This window comes from Geotrypetes seraphini, chromosome 4 (genome assembly GCF_902459505.1).
Source record: "Geotrypetes seraphini chromosome 4, aGeoSer1.1, whole genome shotgun sequence".
Taxonomy (NCBI): Eukaryota; Metazoa; Chordata; class Amphibia; order Gymnophiona; family Dermophiidae; genus Geotrypetes; species Geotrypetes seraphini.
This window is the reverse complement of record NC_047087.1, coordinates 169,538,278-169,560,109: the sequence shown is the minus strand read 5'-3', so window position 1 is coordinate 169,560,109 and position 21,832 is coordinate 169,538,278. Positions and strand designations below refer to the sequence as shown.

General features: G+C 42.7%; 1 protein-coding gene across 5 annotated transcripts in view; it reads right to left on the bottom strand.

The window, feature by feature from the left end:
* WDR59 (WD repeat domain 59) overlaps positions 1 to 21,832 on the bottom strand; it is a 256,257-nt gene that overhangs the window by 62,284 nt on the left and 172,141 nt on the right. For all 5 annotated transcript variants that reach the window (XM_033943868.1, XM_033943869.1, XM_033943871.1 and 2 more), the window contains one exon: positions 8,395 to 8,525. In XM_033943868.1, coding sequence (XP_033799759.1) covers positions 8,395 to 8,525 — 131 coding nt within the window. The remainder of the gene's footprint in view (positions 1 to 8,394; positions 8,526 to 21,832) is intronic.

The window sequence follows — 21,832 nt, the reverse complement described above, 5'->3', positions numbered from 1 at the left end:
GGACCTTAATTTCCACAGTATCAGGAAACATTTTTTTACTACTATGTTCGTGTGTTCCACCATTGTCAAGTGGGTGTCTAGTGTGACTCCCAATATTTTTATTGTTTTAGTAATCAGGTACGCATGATCTTTTATATGTAACGTTGTATTGGTAATTTTGTCTGTTGGGCTTGCAAGGAAGACTTTTGTTTTTTCTGTGTTTAGTTTCAGCTTGAAGTTTATTGTCCATTGTTCTAGTTTGGTCATAATTTGAGAAATGTATTCCGAGGTCTCTTTCGTTATGCTGTTTACTGGGATTAAAATGGAAATGTCATCTGCATATATGTAGTGGATTAGGTTTAGCTTTTTTAGGAAGTGTCCTAGGGATGATATGTAGATGTTGAATAGAGTAGGTGACAGCGGTGAACCTTGAGGTACTCCTGAGGGGTTTTTCCAGGTGTTTGAGTACGACCCTCCACTAATCACCCGGTAAGATCTCATTTTTAGGAAACCTTGTAGCCAGTTTCTTACTCTTCCCGTGATTCCTATTCCGTCTAGGCAGTGTAGCATTATTTCATGGTCAACCAAATCGAAAGTGCTGCTGAAGTCTAGTTGTAAAATCAGAGCACTTGTTCCTTTGCTGAATAAATCGTTTAGGTGATTGAGGATCGAGGCCAGGACTATCTCAGTGCTAAAACCTTTTCTGAATCCCGATTGGTGTTCACTGAGGATATTAAATTTGTCTAGATAGTCTACTAGCTCCAAATTGACTAGTCCTTCGAGCAGCTTAGTGAATAAGGGGATGCTTGCTATTGGTCTGTAGTTGGTTTTTAGGGCTAGTGAGTTTTTTTGGTCTTTTGGAATGGGTGTGATTAGTATGTGTCCCATTTCTTCGTGGAATGTTCCTTCAGCAAGAGTGGTTGCTATCCAGTTAAAAAGGTCCTTTTTAAAATCTAGTGTTGCTGCTGTCATGATCTTGGAAGGGCATATGTCCAGAAGGCAGTTTGATTTGGTATATTTGTTGTATAGTATTAGGAAATGGTGCCAGTTAGGAGGTTCAAAATGTTTCCAGAGCATGTCTACTCTTGTTTCTTTTTCGTGGAGTTCTGATTGGAAATCAAAGTTGAGTGAGGGTGAAGGTATTGTCGTTCTTACATCTAAGATTTTGTTTTTAAAAAACGTGGTAAGAGTTTCTGCCAAGGGTGTACATTCATTATTCTGTAGCATGATTTGGGTGGTGTCTGGAACTGCGTGGACTGGAACTGCGTGGACGTTGCTGTGATGACATCACGCACATGCGTGACATCATCACATTGACATTCGTGCATGCACAGAGGCCCTCCAGATGGACCCTGAGATGCCAGTAGGAGGGTGCCAGCAGGGAAGAGGGCAGGAGAGGAGAGGCACTGGTGGAGGCTGATTGCCTACAGCAGAGTTTCTCAACTACTTTAAGCTAAGTACCCCCAACCGCAGACCTCCCAAACTCAGCCATAAACCCACCCAAGCTCTGCCCCAGATCCTGCCCCCTTTACTAATTGTAATGCACTTTTTCCTTTCATTTTTCATATACATACACAGCCGATATAAATTCTCAAAACTGACACATTTCGATCACTAAATTGAAAATAAAATAATTTTTCTTACCTTTGTTGTATGGTGATTTAATTAGTTTCTGGTTGGATTTCCTTCTGACTGTGCATCCAATATTTCTTTCACAATCCAGCCCCGTCCCCTTTGGGTCCAGGTCTCTATCTCTTTTCCCTCTGCTTACCCTCCCCAGATCAAGTGTCAGTTCTCCTTTGTACCTACCACCACCTTTGCTCCAGGTCTCCCTCTCTCTCCCTCCTCTGTTATGATCTTTCATCTCTCTGTTCTTCTTCAGGGTCTCTCCCCCCTTTGTCTGCACCTCCCATAGTCCAGCATCTGCCTCCTGTCTTTCCCGTTAGGTCCAGGTCTCTCTCTCTCTCTCTGTCTTTATTCTGCTAACAACCCCTATCCCCCCTGTCCTATTGGCAACATATCTCCCTCTCTCTCCCTCCTCTGTTATAATCTTGAATCTCTCTGTTCTTCCTCAGGATCGCCCCCCTCTGTCTCTTCTGTCTGCACCTCCCATAGTCCAGCACCTGCCTCTTATCTTTCTCCTTTGGTCCTGGCCTCTGTCTTTCTTCTGCTTACAACATCCGTCCCCCCCCCTTCCAGCATTTGTTCTCCTTTCTTCCAGGTCTTTCTCTGCTGCTCTCTCTCTCTCCTTCCTTCCTCCCTGGTCCAGAATCTTTCCACCTCTCTGTAGTCTCTTTCTCTCCCCTCTATACACCCCCAATAATAATAATAATAATAATAGTTTATTCTTATATACCGCCATACCCATGCGAGTTCAAGGCGGTTTACCCAAGTCCAACATCTGCCCCCCTCTCTTCTGCCTCCCCTTTATTTCAGGTTTCTCCCTCTCTCTATCTTCCTTCTACTAACATTTTGAGTCCCCCCCACCTTTGATCCAGGTCTTTCTGTCTCTCTCACTCTTTTTGTCTTCCCCCTCCCCAGGGCCTGGCATCTCTCTCTCCTCTGTTCAGGGTGTTTCCCTCTCTAGCCCCTCTAGTCCAGCATTTGCCCTGTCTTCCTCCTCCCTTTTAGTTCAAGTCTGTTTTCCCACCCCTCCTCAAGGTCCTTTTCTGTCCCCGCCCCCAGTGTCCAGATCCAGCGTCTCTGGCAATCCCCATCCCGCCCGGGGCCTCTTATCAAGACCGCTTATCAAGAACCAACAAGCTAATTATGGCAGCCTGCAGAGTGAACCTAGCAGGCTGCCATCGGTCTCCGCAGCACGTTCCCTCTGCAGTGATCCCATCCCTCCTCTGATGTCCAGGCCGGGACCGCGGCAGAGGGAACATGCTTTTGTAAATCGCATAGAACTTCACGGTATTGCGGTATATAAGCTGTTATTATTATTATTATATATCTTTCCTTTTAACTGTTAAAGGAAAGTTTTATAAACTATAAAGAGTTTTACCTCATGCAAAATTGTCATTTCTTTAATAAGACATTAACTATTTTTTCTGCGGCCCTCCAAGTACTCTATTTTTTTTTGCAGCACTCACATTAAAGTTCAATATCTTTTCTTTCTCAAAACTGGCACATTTCAATCACTAAATTGAAAATAAAACCTTTGTTTGGTAATTTCATCAGTCTCTGGTTGCACTTTATTCTTCTGACTGTGCATCCAATACTTCTTCCCTTCTTTCAGCCTCCTGTATGCTTCCTCTCCTCCAGACCTCATTCTCTTCCCCCAACTTTTTCTTTCTTTCTCTAATTCCGTGCCCCATTTTTTGCTTTGTTTCTGGTTCCCTGTCCCCCCTCCTTCTTTCTTCCTTCCTCCATGCCCCATTTTTTGCTTTTTTTTCTGGCTCCCTGTCCCCACCCCACCTTCTTTCTTTCTTTCTTCCTTCCTTCCTTCCTGCCCTCCCACATGCCACCGCCACCGCGGAATAGGCTGCTGCCGCTGTCGCTATCGGGAACAGGCAGAGATCTCCCTGCTTCTCTTCTGCACCGGGCCAACCAACTCTCGCCGCCCGACGTCAATTCTAACGTCGGAAAGGACGTTCCGGGCAGCCAGGCAGCGATTGGCTAACCAGAACGTCCTCTCGACGTCAGAATTGACGTTGGGCCGCGAGAATTGGTTGGCCCCGCAGGGAAGAGAAGCAGGGAGATCAAAGAACACGGTGCCGGCCTGATCCCCGATGGCAGCAGTGAGAAGGGAAGGGAAGCAGGTTCGGCACCACTACTCTAGACGAGCCGCACTCTAGGGAGAACAGTGGACCGCCCCCCCCCCTTGGTACGCCACTGGAGCAGCAGCCTGTCTGGCCGGCTCATTCGTTCAAAGCCGCGGGTGGCGGCTCCTGGCGAGATCCGTGCCTGCGTCTGAAGCCTCTCTGATGTTGTGACATCAGAGAGGCTTCCGATGCAGGAGTGGATAGCAAATAAAACCTGGAGGGCCGCGTGTTTGAGACCGCTGTTCTAAAGTAATGGATCAAATAATGTCAATATTCACTATCATTCAGTCATTCTCTCTGATTTTCGCAGAAAAAAAACTTAACAAGTTTTTACCAAATATAGCTGAAATTTATGATGAATTTTCTGGTGAGGGATACCTTACTGGAAATTTTTTGACTGCAGAGACATTTAAAAGCTGCTGGAATCAATCCCAAAGAAACAAAGACATGGACAGTACTGCAATGTCTAGAATTTATTGTGAAATGTGATTTTTATGAATCTGTGCCAAACTTATCCTTATGTTTAAGACCTCCTAACTATTTGTATATGTTACGTCATGTGAAAGAAACTTCAAAATTAAAATTAATAAAAAGTATTCTTCAATCAACTATGAACGAATATAGATTGACAAATCTAGCTATACTGTCCACTGAACATCAATATGCAAAGATCAATTTTGATGAAGTCATTGACAAATTTGCTGAAGGTAAGACTCAAAAACAGAAACTGTAATGTTATTATTCATTTCTGTGAAAGACTACTATGAACGTATGGGATTTCCCCCCTTCATTTTTTCCAAAGAATACATTAATGTGGTGCAAGGACATGTCTGAAGTGCAAATTTTACGTAATCCTGGCATGAATTTGGGGTAGAAGAGTCCAAGGACTCCATCCTAACAGGTTTTGAGGCAAAACCTGTAGTTTTGGAAGTGCAGGGATCCTTTGAAAAAAAAGGAATGGCTAAAAATCCAAGATGGCCACCATCACAATTTATGTGCCTAAAATCGCTAATTATACTAACTTTCTGAAGTTAAAAAATGGTGATTTGAGGATTTTTGAGGAGGGGAAACACAGGGGCACATGCAGGGACCCTCAAAAACCTGAATTTCATACACACCCTGATTCACCTAAGAAACTGGAACAGCCTTATTCACTGTGAAGCAACGTTCTGTAACCTGCCTCAGCTCTCAAAGAAGCTGGAATGGAGAAGAATCACTGCCTCATGCTGGATATGCCTCTTCCATGATGATCTTCGGGCTACCTGTCAGACACAATGTCTGACTGCACCTCCACCTCTGCAGACCAACAGATGTGCTACCAGAAGGGGTAGGGGGAGATGAAAAATGCAGGCAGCACCCTGCAAGACACTGCTGAGACTCCTACAGATGCCTGACAGTCTGAGCCCAAACCCCTGCAAAGCTGTAGGTGAGGAAATTAAGCGGGGACAGCTAACAGGTACCACCAGAGATCAGTCCGTCAGATGCAGACCGCAGACTTCTTCTTCTCTATGCAGGCAGAGCTATGCCAAAGATGAAAGCACTAAGCACTGAAGATACCGAAAAAATTGAAAAAACACAGAATAAAATAAGAAAAGGGGAAAGCAGGACTAAAACACTGCTTCCAGTTTGCTTGCAGAAAGGAAAAACTGCAGGTGGCAGTAGAGATCCCAGTGAAGTAGGAGGAACACAGAAAAAAATCCACACTGAACACCTTTAAGCTGTCAGATTGTGAAACGTTATTCACTTATGTGGATGATATCTTTATATTGATTGAGATTGTTTCGGATATTACCAATCTAGTTTCCAAAGTAAATCTTTGCATTTCCAAACTTCAAACCTGGGCTTTATCTGTCCGGATGAAGCTTAATACAATTAAAACTAAGCTTTTGTGGTTAGGTCTAAGATTGGACTGTCTTCCTTCTACTGTAGCTCTGGTATCTGGGTCCTTCTTACCAATTGAGTTCTCTGCCAAGATATTGGGAGTCCTTTTTGATTCATCTCTTTCCTTTAAGGACCAAATAAATTCCTTGGTCAAGAAATGCTTCTTTAGTTTGCAAATGCTGAGGAAGGTTAGACATCTTTTTCATCACCATCATTTTTCTATCTTAGTTCAATCAATTATATTATCTCGTCTTGATTACTGTAACGCTATCTACCTCGGCATTACAAAAAATTTGTCTTAATAGATTAGAATTAGAATGCTTAATAGAATACTGCTGCAAAGCTGATCTTTGTAAAATGCAAATTTGACCATATGACCCCCTTTGCTTCAGAGTCTTCATTGGCTCCCGGTTTATTTTAAAATTCAATTTAAATGCGCTTGCATTTCTTTTAAAATTCTACATGGTATCTTTAATCCTCTTATTCCTCTAATTTGGAACGTTTACCGATTCTCCTTTGCAAAAGGTATCCAACAATTTAAACTCTCCCTTCCTTCTAAAAAAGGGATTAAAGGAGTCAAGATCTTCAGTCAATTTTTGATCTTTAAATTCTCTCAACTCTGGAATGATCTCCCCCCTTTATTTTAAGGAGTTCCAGTTTGTTTCAATTTTTCGTAAATCTTTAAAAACTACTCTATTTGCCAAACATTTTGAAAATTAATTCTTTTGAAATTTTGCTATTATATTTATCATTTGTAAATCATTCCCTGTTTATTTAATTGCTGTAAACCGAGTCGAGCCTTCTCAGAATGATGTCTCGGTATGCAAAGTTAAGCTTTAAGCTTGTGGCCATGGAGAGATAATCCAATTGTCTAGAATGACACACCCATTGTACTGGTAAACATATTAAAGGGTCAAATCCCCAAGAGCCTGAAATCCTACCTACTCAGAACAGAATCTATGCAGTTATGTGAAAAAATTAGGACACCCCATGAAATATTTAGTTCTTTCTTAAGGAAAGTTCACATATCGATGTCAAATCTTTTTTATTTATCTCTGGAAAAGAAAGTGATGTAATTTTCAGCAGGTAAACAAAAATTTTCCTCGATTTACTCATGGAACAAAAGATATCTACAAAAATGGGTATTCTGAGGAATAAATTAGGGCACCCTACACCCTAATAGCAAGTGTTCCCCCCTTTGGCTGAAATAACTGCAGTGAGATGCCATCTACCAGTCTCTGACATCGGTCTGAGGAAAGTTTGGCCCACTCCTCAATGCAGTTTTCAGCTGTGAGATGTTTGAGGGGTTTCTTGCATGTACAGCCCATTTCAAATCACTTCACAGCATCTCAATGGGATTAAGATCAGGGCTTTGACTGCCACTCCAGAACTCTCCATTTGTTAGTTTTTAGCCAGTCCTTGTTGGATTTACTGGTATGTTTTAGGTTATTGTCGTGTTGCAGCGTCCAGTTCCGCTTCAGCTTTCATTTTCTTACAGATGGTCTCACATGTTCCTCAAGCACCCTCTGATATATAGTAGAATTCATGGTGGATTCTATGATGGTGAACTGGCCAGGTCCCCAAACCATGACGCTTCCACCTCCACGCTTCACAGTTGGTATGAGGTTCTTTTCCTGGAATGCTATATTTGGTGTATGCCAAACATGCCCTCTTTTCCGGTGTCCAAATAATTCAATTTTAGACTCATCTGTCCATTGAACACTATTCTAGAAATTCTGGTGTTTGTCTACGTTCTCTCTGGAAAACTTCAGTCTGGCCTTGATGTTTCTTAGAGAGCAAAGGTTTCCTCCTTACACACCTCCCATGCAAGTTAAATTTGTGCAGTTACTTTCTGATTGTAGAGGCATGTACTTTCACATCAACAGTAGCAAGAGCCTGCTGTAGGATCCATGATGGCATTTTAGGGTTTTTGGAGACTTCTTTTAGCATGTTGCGGTCTGTTCTGGGGGTCAACTTGCTTGGATAGCCAGACCTGGGCGTGTGGGCAGTTGTTTGGAAAGTCCTCCACTATTTTCTGGACCGTGGAATGGCTAATGTCAAATTCTTTCAAGATCTTTTTAAATCCCTTACCAGACTTATAAGTTGCTACAATCTTCTTTCTGAAGGCCTCAGACAGATCTTTTAATCTCACCATGGTGTTCACTCTCACTGCAGCAGTCATAACACCTCCAAACTAAATATCTGAGATTTAAGGGCAAACCTCCTTCAAAATGCTGAGTAACGATGTTCTAATCATGTGCATCTGATGTGATAAACCTGTGTGTGATTTGAGTCACTTTAAGTGGGAGGATATTTGGGGGATGACCTAATTTATTTCTCAGTTAGAATACACATTTTTGTAGATATCTTTTATTTCATGAGTAAATCAAGGAAAATTTTTGTTATTTACATGCAAATTGCATCACTTTCTTTTCCAGTGATAAATAAAAAAAGATTTGACATCGATATGTGAACATTTAAGGAAGAACTGAATATTTCATGGGGTGTCCTAATTTTTTCACATGACTGTATAATGTCACAGTCACATAATCTTTGTGCCTCTGGGGCTCAAATACCCATGCAGATAACTGCAACTGGGACTGTATTAAATATTCGGCCTCCTAGTGCCCCGAATGCATTATTCACATTTTCATGTAGGTCTTACTCCTGATTCTCCTCTGATTCATCCTCACAGCCGAATACAAATAATGCAGTCAGGGCACTAGGAGACCAAATGTTCAGTACAAGCCTTTCTATAACACTGACTTACATGTACAGCTCCCCTAAGGACTTATGCACTGGCAGCAGACAGGAGATATCCTGGATTATAACCTTTCCGGCAGCTTTGATTGGACAGCTGGCATCTGTGTTCTCTCGCTTGGATTTCCAGCGTCTTGATTTCTGAGGAAGAAAGAACAGTGTGTTACTGTGGGGGAAAAAGAAGTGAGAGGAGGCATACAGTTTCCTGCTAAGGTTGAGGTGGTTTTGGTGCAGGGTACAAACATTTAGGACAATGCAGAAGAGTTCCACAGCTTATAAAAACAACTCGATAAAAACAAGACATTTTGTATTTTGGTGGAAGAACAGAAGCATGGCCAGGAGCAAGGGAATTTGCGTCTGTAGGAAGGAAAAAAAACAATGAAAATTTTCCAAAAACCCCCCCCCCAGGATAAATCAGAATGAGAACATAAAGTTATAAAAAACAAGAAACTTGGATGCAAAAGCATAGCTTATTTTCATTCTGAAAAATGACTACAGGCAATATTTTTTGTTTTATATACTTCCCGCCATTCTAGTACTCCAGCCCCCATCACAGTTTTATATCGGTGCATCTCAGCCTTGACATACAGTGTCCCATTATTCCACTACTGAGATCCATAATACACCCAAGTTCTTAATTGCAGCACTCTCTGCTATTCCATGACTGAGATTTACACATAGGTCTGCCAATGCACCTCGCTCCTGCTTAGTAGTACCTATTGCAGGACCCTCTAACAAACACACTGACATAGTTTTACAATATGTATGAGAGTAAAAAGAAAAGCGAAGCTTGCTATAGCTCAGATAAGAAAAGGTTCTGTATCTAGGTGTCTGCCTTCTAGAGGGGCAAAAGAATCAAAGATTTCTCCACCACACATCTTAAACCTTAACCCAACAACTGAGCCCATGCACATATACATGCCAGATTAAAATGATCCTCCATGCTTATTTCCCCATCAACAGATCTTAGCAATCACAGTACCATCCGAGCTTTCTCAAGATACCTCCAACTGACAAACCCACTACAAACCTTTTGCCAAGTCTTTACAGTTTGTTACATGCTTATACAGTAAAATACAGTATATAATGCACGCCACATGCAACCAATCCAAAACTAATACAATTTGAAAAAGTTTCTTCCACTCCAAATCAACAGTCTGAAAACAGGACCATACACTTCTAAACTGATTTGAGAAGCCAGGTTTACAAACGTATCAGGTTCCTCATTTGACTTTCTGTAAATCAATGGTTTGAAAAAGGTGAATCACTGTATGCAGGCATGAGGAGTTAGATGCACCGCTGAATGTTGGGTGTGGGGTTTAGAAAACAGTTTGAAATGCACAGAAATTACACTGGCACTTCTCCGTCAATGAGAAGAGTGTCATGTACTATATACACTTTTCAGGTAATAGAAAACTGTCAAGAAGAAAAAGAAAACCATTCATTCACATAGGACCAAACAAATGAATCAATGGATAACATACTGTCTTACATAGTGGGAGGCCCAAGACAATTTTTGCTACCTCTGTTCCATCGGTCAGCTCTAAGCATTCGCTATCCTGATCTTTAGCAGGAAATTCAGATCTTGTGTGGGGTGGGCTGGAGGAGAGATAGCAACCATAAGCTGGTCGACTTAGGCTGCTACCAACAAGAAATGAGATAATCGGAGAAATGCACAAACCCTCTAATAAGGACCAGGGAAGATACTGAGAAAAGGTCAAAAACTAAGCAGGCCTGGCCTGGAAGGCTAACAGCACATGTCCATAGTCTGGGTAGTATAAGCCCAGATCTGAAGGCTCTAATTGCACAAGTTGGTTTGGATAATTTCATAATTAGAGAAGCTTTAACAATGAGTACTATGATTTGGAGGGTGAAGAATGGCATTATAAAGAAAACATAAAAGCATGTGATACAGGCAAGAGAGGAAGTACTGTGAATTATCCTAGAACACTAGATCCTAATCTATGGTCTACAGATCCAGGGGACTGCATAAGACCATTACAGTGGGTCTTCAGGACACAGATAAATGGCTTTCATGCTGTTATACTCTATACAAGCTGAATACATTGGCTCTGAGGATGGCAGTAGTAACATCTATAGCTCTAGCTGCAAAGATCAGAAGCAGAGGCAATGGTGGGGGAAGTCCAGCAGTGGGAGTGTGATTAGAGGCAGATGAGGAGGCCCGAAGTAGGCACACCAGGTCCAGCATCAGCAGTGCAGCATTAATAGGTGAAAAGTAGTTAGAGAAAGGCTACTGTAACTGGCTGTGGGGAGAGAGTAAAAGACTGAAGGGGGAGGCATACAGACTGATGAGGACTGGTAGAAGGGTAACAAAAAGAAAGACTGGTACATTGGGGAATGGAGAGAAAGTGATGGAAATAGGAAGAGGAAGGAGGATAAAAAGTGCTAGTGGAGACAGCTGGGTGGTGGTGTATCGAAAGTTGAGGGGAGAGGAGGGAAGGGGAAGGGAGGAAAAAAATATTCATACTTGGTATATCAGTATCTTTGAAGCAGGCAGTGAGGATTGTTCTGGCACCAAGCAGAACATGTTGCTGGCCCCTATGCCAACAGCAGAAACCACAAAAGCATAAATGATACATAAGATTCAATAGAATCACAATATGAGTTTAAAATGGGTAGACTCAAGATCATCATAAGGAAAAATTAGCCATTGTTTCAAGTTTAATTAAATTTTAATATACCGACCATCGATGTGCACCTGGCCAGTTTACAAAGCTAAAAATTGTTAAAATTAATTTGTCTCTAATTTTCTTTCCTTGATTCATACTAGACCAGTCTAAAACCTCTGGGTTATAACCCAGACATAACCAAAGCTGCTAGAATTTTGATCCTCCAGCCTCACTCCCCTGACCAGAAGTCAGTCCACAGCTTCCTCTACTCTAAATCAAAAGCCCATCCACAATAGTCAGCTTCTGCTGCTCCAAACAGAAATCTACCCATGATAATCAGCTCGCTCCTCTGGCAACAATCTCCAGCATCAAAGGTATCTCTTCTTCAACTAGGGAACAATCAGTTTCCTCCAAATTCTAAGGCTCATCAACTATAGAGTCCTAATAGGGGCCCCTCTATATAGTTAGGGCAAGTCCTTCGTCACCTGGATCCACCAAAGACCTTTGATCAACTATACCGTATTTTCACGCAGATAACGCGCACCCGTGTAAAACACGCACACGGGTATAGCGCGCAGAAACCACGATTTTATGTACAAAAACTTTTGTATACCGCGCTCACGCGTATAACGCGCATGCAGCCCGACTGTCCTTTCGCCCGCCCCGACTCTCTTCTGGCCACCTCGACTCTCCTTTCGCCCTCCCCGACTCTCCGTGCGCTGTCCCGACTATCCGTTCACCCTCCCTGACTTTCCGTGCACTGCCCCGCCTCTCCGTGCGCTGTCCCGACTCTCCGTTCACCCTCCCTGACTTTCCGTGCACTGCCCCGACTCTCCGTTCACCCGCCCTGACTTTCCGTGCACTGCCCAGCCTCTCCGTGCGCTGTCCCGACTCTCCTTTCGCCCGCCCTGCCCTGCTCCCAGCTCTGTAAGCATGCGCAATGGTCTGAGCATGCTTGCCGCTTAGTTTTCACCAAGGCTGTTTTTCTGGTGGTGTGCCTAAGGCGCGTGGGCCAATCAGAATAGGCCCTGGAGCCTTAGGTCCCACCTGGGGGTGCGGCCTGAGGCACATGGTCGGGTTGGGCCCATGTGCCTCAGGCCGCGCCCCCAGGTGGGACCTAAGGCTCCAGGGCCTATTCTGATTGGCCCACGCGCCTTAGGCCCCACCAGTAGGCGGAGCTTTGGGACGGATGGGCCAATCCGGCCTCATTCCGTCGTTGGCTGCCTGCCGGACAGGCGGGTTTGGCTCCCGTCTGTCCGGCCAACTACCAAAGGTACAGGGAAGGGGGGTGGGGGTGTCATGGGGGTCGGCCAGGGGGGGCGCGGGTCGGCTGGGGGGGCGGTCGGAGGTTCTTGGGGGGGCGGTCGTTGGAGGGAGGGGGGTTTGCGTCGAGGGCAGGAGGGCCTGGGATCCCTCCTGCCCGTAATGTAGTGCGGGGTGGGGGTAGGGGGTCGCCGTGGCCAGGAGGGCTTGGGCTCCCTCTTGCTCCGATCGTGGATGCGGGTGCGGGTGGGAGCGCGTGCGAGTGGTCGTTCGGGGTGGGGGTGCGAGCGGTCCTGCTGGGGGGGGTGAATCGGGTGTCGGGCGGGAACTATGTAAAAAAATTTTTGTATAACACGCGAGGGGTATGCGTGGTAGGTAAAAACGCGTATAACGCGTGCGTTATATGCGTGAAAATACGGTAGTCCCTTCTCCTTGTCCCCTTTTGGGTCAAAGATGGTCTTTCTTCTTTCTGGAGTCTTATTATGTCCTATTCAAAGTTCTTTTATTTATGCAAATCACATGCAAATGTTGTTTTCAGCTTATCAGTTGGGTATCAATCCCTCACTTTCAATTTTCAAGGAATTCTATAAAAAAGGGATCTGAAGGTTAGCTCACCCCTGCCACTTCCCATGTAGCCATTCCTGACCACCTACAGCCTCCTACAACAGGATCACCATTAATGTCCCTGTGACAGGACATACATCCCCATAACAACTGGTCTGATGTAGACAATAAAGAAAGAAAATATTTATTTACCATAGATCAATGAATGAATACAAAAATCTTCCACTGGAAGCAATCGAGGCAAGAATCACACTAGAAATCACTGAAATATCGAAAATAATGACAAAAGACTATATGGCCTACCCAGTGGTTTTTTCATCGATATTTGATACAGCTTGGTGCCATAATCATTTTAGGCATATATATACTGGCATAAAATATACATTATTGTCTTTGGGCTTTGAGATTTCTTAAGATATAAGATTAATTTATATATATATATATATATATATATATATATATATATGAGATTACTGAAGGGGGTTCTACTAAGTTGTAGAGTGACGACAGAAAAAATGGATATACTAATATTGTTGATTTATATATCCTTTTATCTATTGACCTCAATTGATTAAAGAATGCATTAGCCAAAATATGACAATGTTGGGCCTTGGCATACTTTATTAGGAATCTGGGTAAAGATAATCTTAGTAACAGCTAGTACGTTATGTGTTTCTATGCAGTCTGCTCCCCAATCCTTTCCTCTCAGAGGTTTAAGGGACACATAGGACCCTTTGCTGTAAGGAAGCAAAAATAGGATCTCTGATACTACAGAAGGAAAAGACAGACAATTAGCAGGCTATATGGGCCATGTAGTCATGCTACATCATATTCTTTCTATGGGAGAATGAACCAAGACACATACAGGAGACTGCATGTGATGGTTTTCAGAATAAAATTTTAAAAAATGTTAAGGGCATTTTTTTTTTTAATGAAAATTGAAAATTGAATGAGGAGGAAGAAAAAGACTGACAACTCCCTAGTGACAGACAGAAAGATGTAGAGGCCATGCACAATGGATTGTTCCTCAATCAGAAAAGAAAGAGTGAGAATTAAAAAGAAACACATACAAATATAGCTCATTTATTTCAGAGACTTCTTTTTAAAATGATACTATTTCAGTATGAAAATGGTTACACATAACAGTACAACTGAGCCAATAGTTAGCTGGACATCTCATCAGAAGACTCAACAAGTATGCACCCTCCAAATGTTTTGTAATTTATGTTATACAGTTTTAAAGACATGGAATAAGACGGTCACTTGTTGTAAACAGTTTTCTATTACCATAGAACTGGCTGGAAACTAGACCACACTCTATTAATGTCCTGTATGCTAAAGCTTATTTCTCAATAAAAAAATCACCTTCAAATGAACTCTTGGTGAGAATGGTCTTACTTTATCTAGAGAAGGGGCTCCAAGGTTGCAGTCATGAATAAAATCTGCTCCCTGTGCTGCTTTCCCACCAAACATCGTAATGTCCTATAGCTCCAAATGGTGGATAAGAACATTTTGTATCACAACAAACACAATTTAATACTCACACTGATCAAACTGATTCCCCAGTTCCATTTTGAGACTTAAGTCAGTAATGGAAGCTGTACTGCTACCACACGCTTCTATATGGAGCGCTATGCCTCTGCCACCCAGGCTCTGATGCCAATACAACATACATACCCAACTGCATCACAATCAGGAAAGAAGTGTAACAGAGAAAAGGAAAGGAAGTAGGAGAGGAAAGGTGCAAGACGTGAACAAGAGAGCAAAAAAAAGAGTTGGCAGGAGACACAAGAGTGAATATGTGGTAACTTAAGCTTAGTCTTAGACGGTCAGCAGCAACAACCAGGTTGCAGTGAGAAACACACAGGGATGCTGCACAGTTCAGTCTGAGACAGCAAAGAAAGCAGCAATAAGGAGTTAATTGTAGAAAGAAGCCCAAGAATAAACCATCCATTTCTATAGCACTAAGCAGGTTCAAACAACTGTGAAATCAACATGAGGTTTTATTTACCAAATTGTTCGGTTTATCTTGACAACTGTATATGAAATGCTATTAGTTGGGATTTGTATCAATTGTAAACATAGTTCTGTTCTCCCTGGAATAATTTAATTCTTTAATATATTCCTAAACACTGAACTGAGATCACCAATTCATTTCATAAGGATCAACAAAGGCAAAAACTTCACTTAAGGATGAAAGATAGTACTGATAGTTATTTGCATGGTTTTGTTTTTAAAGTCTTTTTCTCCATTGAGAATGGACCAAGAGATAGGATAATTCACCAGAAAGGAATCAAGATGGAAAAAAAATCCCCAACAAAAAACACAGAGCTGTTTTGCTTATTACAGTAGCAGTAAAGTTTTAAATTTCAAGTAAGATATCAAGTTCAAATTCTGACCTGGTACATTTGGAAAAAAATAAAGCAATAATGGAAAATTAGGTTCTTACCTTTGCTAACCTTCTTTCTTGTAAACAGGAATATCAGTCTTGACCAACTAATTACCTTTCTGTCTACAAAGTCTGTAGAGCCTAATTTACATATTCTTCAATTCCTCCTCTCACTCTGGGCTGTGCTAGATTTCCTCAGTCTCTATCAAAGCAGTTAGTCAGCCCTAGAATAGGTGCAAAAAGAGAGAGAGAGGGAACATGGGGGATCTCCCTAAGATAACAAGTCTGTTCTACTCAACAAAAACAGCAGTAATTAAAACATTCTGCAACGCATAACGAGGTGAAATGAAAGTTGTGTGCAAACCTGCATCAACAATTTGAAAGTTACTCAATTTGTAAATTTTATACCAAGTAGAAATATGATGGAAGATAAAGGCCAAATGGCCCATCTAGTCTGCCTATCCACAGTAAACATTATCTTTTTCTCTCTCTCAGAGATCCCACATGCCTATCCCAGGCCCTCTTGAATTCAGACACAGTCTCTGTCTCAAAATGTGAGGTTATTAAATTTGCAGATGACACCAAACTATATCGCAAGGTCAATAACATGGAGGACTGCAAAGATCTCCAAAAAGATCTGACAACACTGGAAAAATGGGCCAAAAAGTGGCAAATGAGTTTCAACATAGGGAAATGCAAGGTCATGCATATAGGGAAAAAAAACCCGATGTTCACTTACAAAATGGGGGGGATCAGCGCTAGGGGTGAGCGACCTTGAAAGAGACCTGGGAGTGATGGTAGACACAACATTGAAGGCGTCGGCGCAGTGTGCCACGGCCTCAAGGAAAGCAAACAGGATGTTGAGTATCATTAAGAAGGGTATCACGACCAGGACAAAGGAAGTCATCCTGCCACTGAATCGTGCTATGGTGTGCCTGCACCTGGAGTACTGTGTTCAGTTCTGGTTGCCGTACCTCAAGAAGGACATGGAGGTACTTGAGAGGGTCCAGAGAAGAGCAACTAAGCTAATAAAGGGCATGGAGGACCTCTCATATACTGACAGACTGAAAAAGCTAGGGCTTTTTTCCCTGGAAAAGCGGAGACTTAGAGGAGACATGATAGAAACCTTCAAGATCATGAAGGGCATAGAAAAAATAGACAGGGACAGATTTTTCAAATTAAGGGGATCAATAAGTACAAGGGGGCACTCAGAGAAATTGAAAGGGGAGAGGTTTAGAACAAACGCCAGGAAGTTCTTTTTCACACAGAGGGTGGTGGATACATGGAACGAGCTACCAGAGGATGTGATAAACAGGAGCACGCTACAGGGGTTCAAAGAAGCTTTGGATAGGTACTTGGAAGACAAAGGGATTGAGGGGTACAGATAAGAGTAGAGGTAGATTATAGGGATGGGATTAGAGGTAAGTTACAAAATTAATCAGGGACCACTGTTCAGGCACTAGGCCTGATGGGCCGCCGCGGGAGCGGACCGCTGAACAAGATGGACCTCTGGTCTGACTCAGCGGGGGCAACTTCTTATGTTCCACCACCTCTTCTGGGAGACTGTTCCAAGCATCTACCACCTTTTCTGTAAAAAAGTATTTCCTTAGATTACTCCGGAGTCTATCACCTCTTAACTTCATCCTATACCCTCTCAATGCAGAGAATGCAGTTTCCTTTTAAATGAAAGAGACTCAACTCATGCGCATTTACATTATATAGGTATTTAAACGTCTCTATCATATCTCCCCTCTCCCATCTTTCTTTCAAAGTACACAGATTGAGATCTTTAAGTCTGTCCCCATACGCCTTATGATGAAGACCACACACCATTTTAGTAGCCTTCCTCTGGACTGACTCCATCCTTTTAATATCATTTTGAAGGTGCAGCTTCCAGTATTGTACACAATATTCTAAATGAGGTCTCACTAGTCTTATAACAAACTCATTGCTTCATCTTAATGGTCATGACTACCCGATTATTAAATCTATCAAAATTCTGGGAGTCACACTAGACCGACATTTAACACTAGCAGACCACACGAACTTAGTGGTACAAAAATGCTTTTTTACATTGTGGAAATTAAGAACCATAAAAAAATATTTTGATCCTTTATCGTTGACTATTGGTACAGGCATTAGTTTTATCTGTTTTAGACTATTGTAACATCATCTATTTAGGAGCACCCAAAAAAATTCTAAGGATAATTCAAAATACAGCTATTCAATTGATTTTTGGTTTAAAAAAGAATGACCATATTAGTCCATATTATCGTTTACTTCATTGGCTGCCTTTGGAGGCAAGAGTATTATTCAAATTTTCCTGTATCTGCTTTAAGCTGATATCGGGATTGTCTCCAGCTTACCTTTTTCCTCATTTTGTTTTGCATAGACCATCAAGAGAAATTAGAAACTTCTACCTATTTGCTTATCCAAAAATTAATGGGTGTAGATATAAGACCTTCTTAGATAGGACCCTAGCATTTCAAGCTGGTAGGCAACAATCTTGGTTAGGTAAATGTATTCAGCAAGCTATGTTATCCTATTGCAGGTTTCAGAAATTAATTAAGACCACTTTGTTTGATAAGCTTATTACTTAGTGAGTTTTATTATTGAAATTCTATTTTACAAATATTTGTATTTTTTATTGTATTATTATATTTCGCTGATTGTCCAGCTCTTTTTAGTGTAAACCGCTTAGTACTTTTGGTTATGGCGGTATAAAAGAATAAAGTTATTATTATACAAGGGCATCAATACCTCCTTTTTCCAACTGGCCCTACCTCTCCCTATGCAACCTAGCACCCTTCTAGCTTTCATCGTCACCTTTTCAACCTGTTTGGCCACCTTAAGATCATCACATACAATCACACCCAAGTCCCACTCTTCTGTCGTGCACATAAGTTCTTCAACCCCTAAACCAGACATGCCAAATCTGGCCCACGGTGTATTAAAAGTTGTACTGCCAGACATTTATCATTTTATACTTAATCTGGCCTGCCGGCACAATCCGCTACCGCTTCTCTTCACTTGCGTCTGCCTTCGCCTTCCCTCCATCCTGGCTTCCTGGTTGCCTCTTCAAAGCAGTCTGCTGAGGATCACCAACCGGCTGTAGCGAACCTTGCAGGCTGCCGTCGACCTCGGTAGCACGTTCCTTCTGACGCGTTCCCGTACGTCAAAGGAGAGGCGGGACTGCGGCAGAGGGAATGTGCTACCAAGGTTGACAGCAGCCTGCAAAGTTCTCTACAGCCAGCCGGTGATCCTAAGCAGGCTGCTTTGAAGAGGAGACCAGGAAGCCGGGATAGAGGGAGGGAGGGTAGGAACGGTGGGCCAAATCTGAAGGTGAGATCGGGACGAAGGGGGAAAACATGTAGGCCTTCGGGACGTGGAGGTGGGCCCTGGTGTAGAAGTACCCGGAGGGAGAGAAGGAGGGGTCCAGACGTGCATATGCTGGACTGAGTGGAGGGTGGGGTGGGGAAAAAATAAAACTGAGTAATTATTACCTTTCCTAAGTGTATGCAATAGAACTGCGGAATTTTAGTCATTTAGAACTTCAATGGAAAAGGTGAGGGTGGGGAAGAAATAAAACAGAGGTGAGGGAGAGAGATGATCGACAATGGAATGGAGGGAGGGAAGGAACAGAAAGGGAGAGAAGTTGGACACAAGGGTGGTGTGGAGGGGAGGGATAGAGATGCTGGATAGGAGGGTAGTTGGGAAATAAAAGGGAGAAATGGTGGACCCTGGGGTGGTGGGGAAGGAGGGAGATATGCTGGATGGAAGGGTAGTTGAGAAAAGGAGAGATGGTAGATCTGGGGATTGTGGGGTTCAAAGCAGCAGCTGCGGGGATGGAGATGAAAAAAAAGTAAAAATGCCAGACCTCCAGGGAAGGGAAAGGGAAATGGAAGGAGAGGACAAAGATAGAAGATAGATGGTTAGCATGGAGAAAGAAGAAAATGACAAATGGGCAGGAGACCCTGGCAAGCGAGTTATCAGAAGACAACCAGAGCCCGGGACCAACAAAAGGTAGAAAAAATAATTTTATTTTCTGTTTTGTGATTACAATATGTCAGATTTGAAATGTGCATCCTGCCAGAGCTAGTGTTAGACAACGAGCGTGAACTAGGAACTAACAGAGAGAGGAAAAGTCTTTTTTATTTATTTTGTTTACACCAGAGCCAGCGTGGGGTTGGAGACGTTGTAACCCTATACTTCTACTAAGACTAAGCCTTAGTCACTTAGGGGTCCTTTTATTAAGGTGCCACATTTAGCGTGCGCTAAATTGGTCAGCGTACCTTAATAAAAGGACCCCTAAGTATCTTAATTAAAAATTTGGCACACGACTTAGCCTTTTTTCTAGATTTCAGCCCCTTATGTGATTGAGTTTGACACCTCTGCCCTAAACTGTACTGTTTGCTTAGGATTTTGCAGCACAAATGCATGCCCTTGCATTTCTTAACATTAAATTTTAGCTGCCAAATTTCAGACGATTCTTCAAGCTTCGCCAGGTCTTTCTTCATGCTATTCACATCATCTGGCATGTCTACTCTAATGCAGCATCATCTGCAAAGGGGCAAATCTTACCTGACACACTTCAGCAATATCGTTTATAAAAATGTTAAAAAGAACAGGCTCAAGGGCAGAATCTTGAAGCACACCACTGGCAACATCCCTTTCCTCAGAGCGATCTCCATTAATCACTACCCTCTGTCGCCTTCCACTCAACCAGTTCTTGACCCAGCCTGTCACTTTGGGACCCATCCCAAGGGCAGTTTATTTATTAGACGTCTGTGTGGAACTGTCAAAGGCTTTGCTAAAATCTAAATACACCACATCTAGTGCACATTCTATATCCAATTCTCTGGTCACCCATCAAAGAAATTGATCAGATTTGTCTCAAGACCTATCTCTAGTGAATCCATGTTACCTCCGGTCCTGTATCCACAGGATTCCAAAAACTTGACCATTCTGTTTTAAAAGCGTTTCCATTAATTTGCTTACCACAGAAATCAGACTTACCGGCTTGTAATTCCCTACTTCTTCCTTACTTCCCCTTTTGTGGACAAGGACCACATCCGCTCTTCTCCAGTTCTCCGGTACCACTCTCGACTCTAGAGACTTTTTGAAAATGTCAGTCAATGGAGCTACCAGAACTTCCCTATGTTCCTTCAGCACCCTCGGATGTACACCATCTGGCTCCATCGCTTTGTCTACCTTTATTTAAGCTAACTCCTCACCAACACAACTGTACTGTAATAAATTCTTCTCCTCCCTGACCATAAAGGACAGTTGAAGTAAACAAGACATCTGACCCTCCAGACGTGTCTCAGACAGAAAGTAGGCTACCCTACAAATTTCTTCAGGTAAGACAGCTGTAGTCTCTGCCAAGGATGTTGTCACCCCTCTGGTAGGGGGTATCGTTACTCCCACAGGAGACTGTTTTCCACTGCTGATATAGGCTGAAAAAATTGCCAGTCAAATCCTTCTTGAAATGGCTTTCTTTGATGCTGACCATTCCTGTCATTTTGCACCCAGGAGCACAAAGAGATGATCAGACAGGCAAAACTCATTCGCCTCTCTAAAATAATGAAGAACTCTCCAGATGTCCAGGCATTTCAGGATCTCCTCTTCCTTCTTTGCCTCAGATGCTGTTGGAGCTGGCCTGTCTTTTATTACCAGAATCTGATGACTGAGCTTTTCTCTGTACGCTTCCAGAAGAAAGACCCTGTTCTGATCTGTTCAGAATAGAATTCCCAGGTATTCTAAGGACTATGTCGGAGCCAAGTTACACTTTCAGAAGTTTATCACCTAGCCTAGGCTCTGCAGAAGCTGGACCATTGGGCCACCACTGCTTTTCCCTATGCTTCAGACAGTTCCCTTATTAGCAAATTGTCCAGGTAAGGATATACCTTGTGGAGATGTGCCGCTACCACGACCATTATCTTGGTGAAAGTGTGTGGTACTGTAGCTAGTCCAACCGGAAGAGCAGAGAACTAGAGATGATGTCCTAGTACATGAAGCCTCAAGAACTTTCTGCAAACCGGAACATGGGAATATGTCAGGTCTAGGGAGGCAAGGAATTCCTTCAGCACCACCAATCAAATAACTGACCAAACCGTTTCCATGCATTAAGGGCTGCATTACTACTACTACTATTTATCATTTCACTGTACATTTAACATTCAATAGATGGTCCCTGTTCAGAATAGATTGCCATCTAATTCAGACAGACAGATAGGACATCTTGGGGTTGGCAAGATTCTGTGAGTGAGAGTTAAAAGTAGTCATACCAGTTTTGCGGCAATCATTAGACGATTGGAGACTTTTGTGCATCTAAGTTGCTAAAGTTGTTGTCTGAAATAAAGAAATCCGCCTTGAACCGCAAGTTAATGGCGGAATAAAAATCACTAATGTAATGTAATGTAATTATATTTTTGTTGGAACTGATATTGGGATCAGAGCCTGACTTATAACCCTTTGAGAGGCATTACTCCACTGGCACTCCAGGGAGCACTGGATTGTGCACTGGTAGCAGGAGTGGGGTCCCTGCCCATTGGCAGACTCCAGCCCCGCCAAAAATCAAGATGGTGTTAGAAGTGGAATTC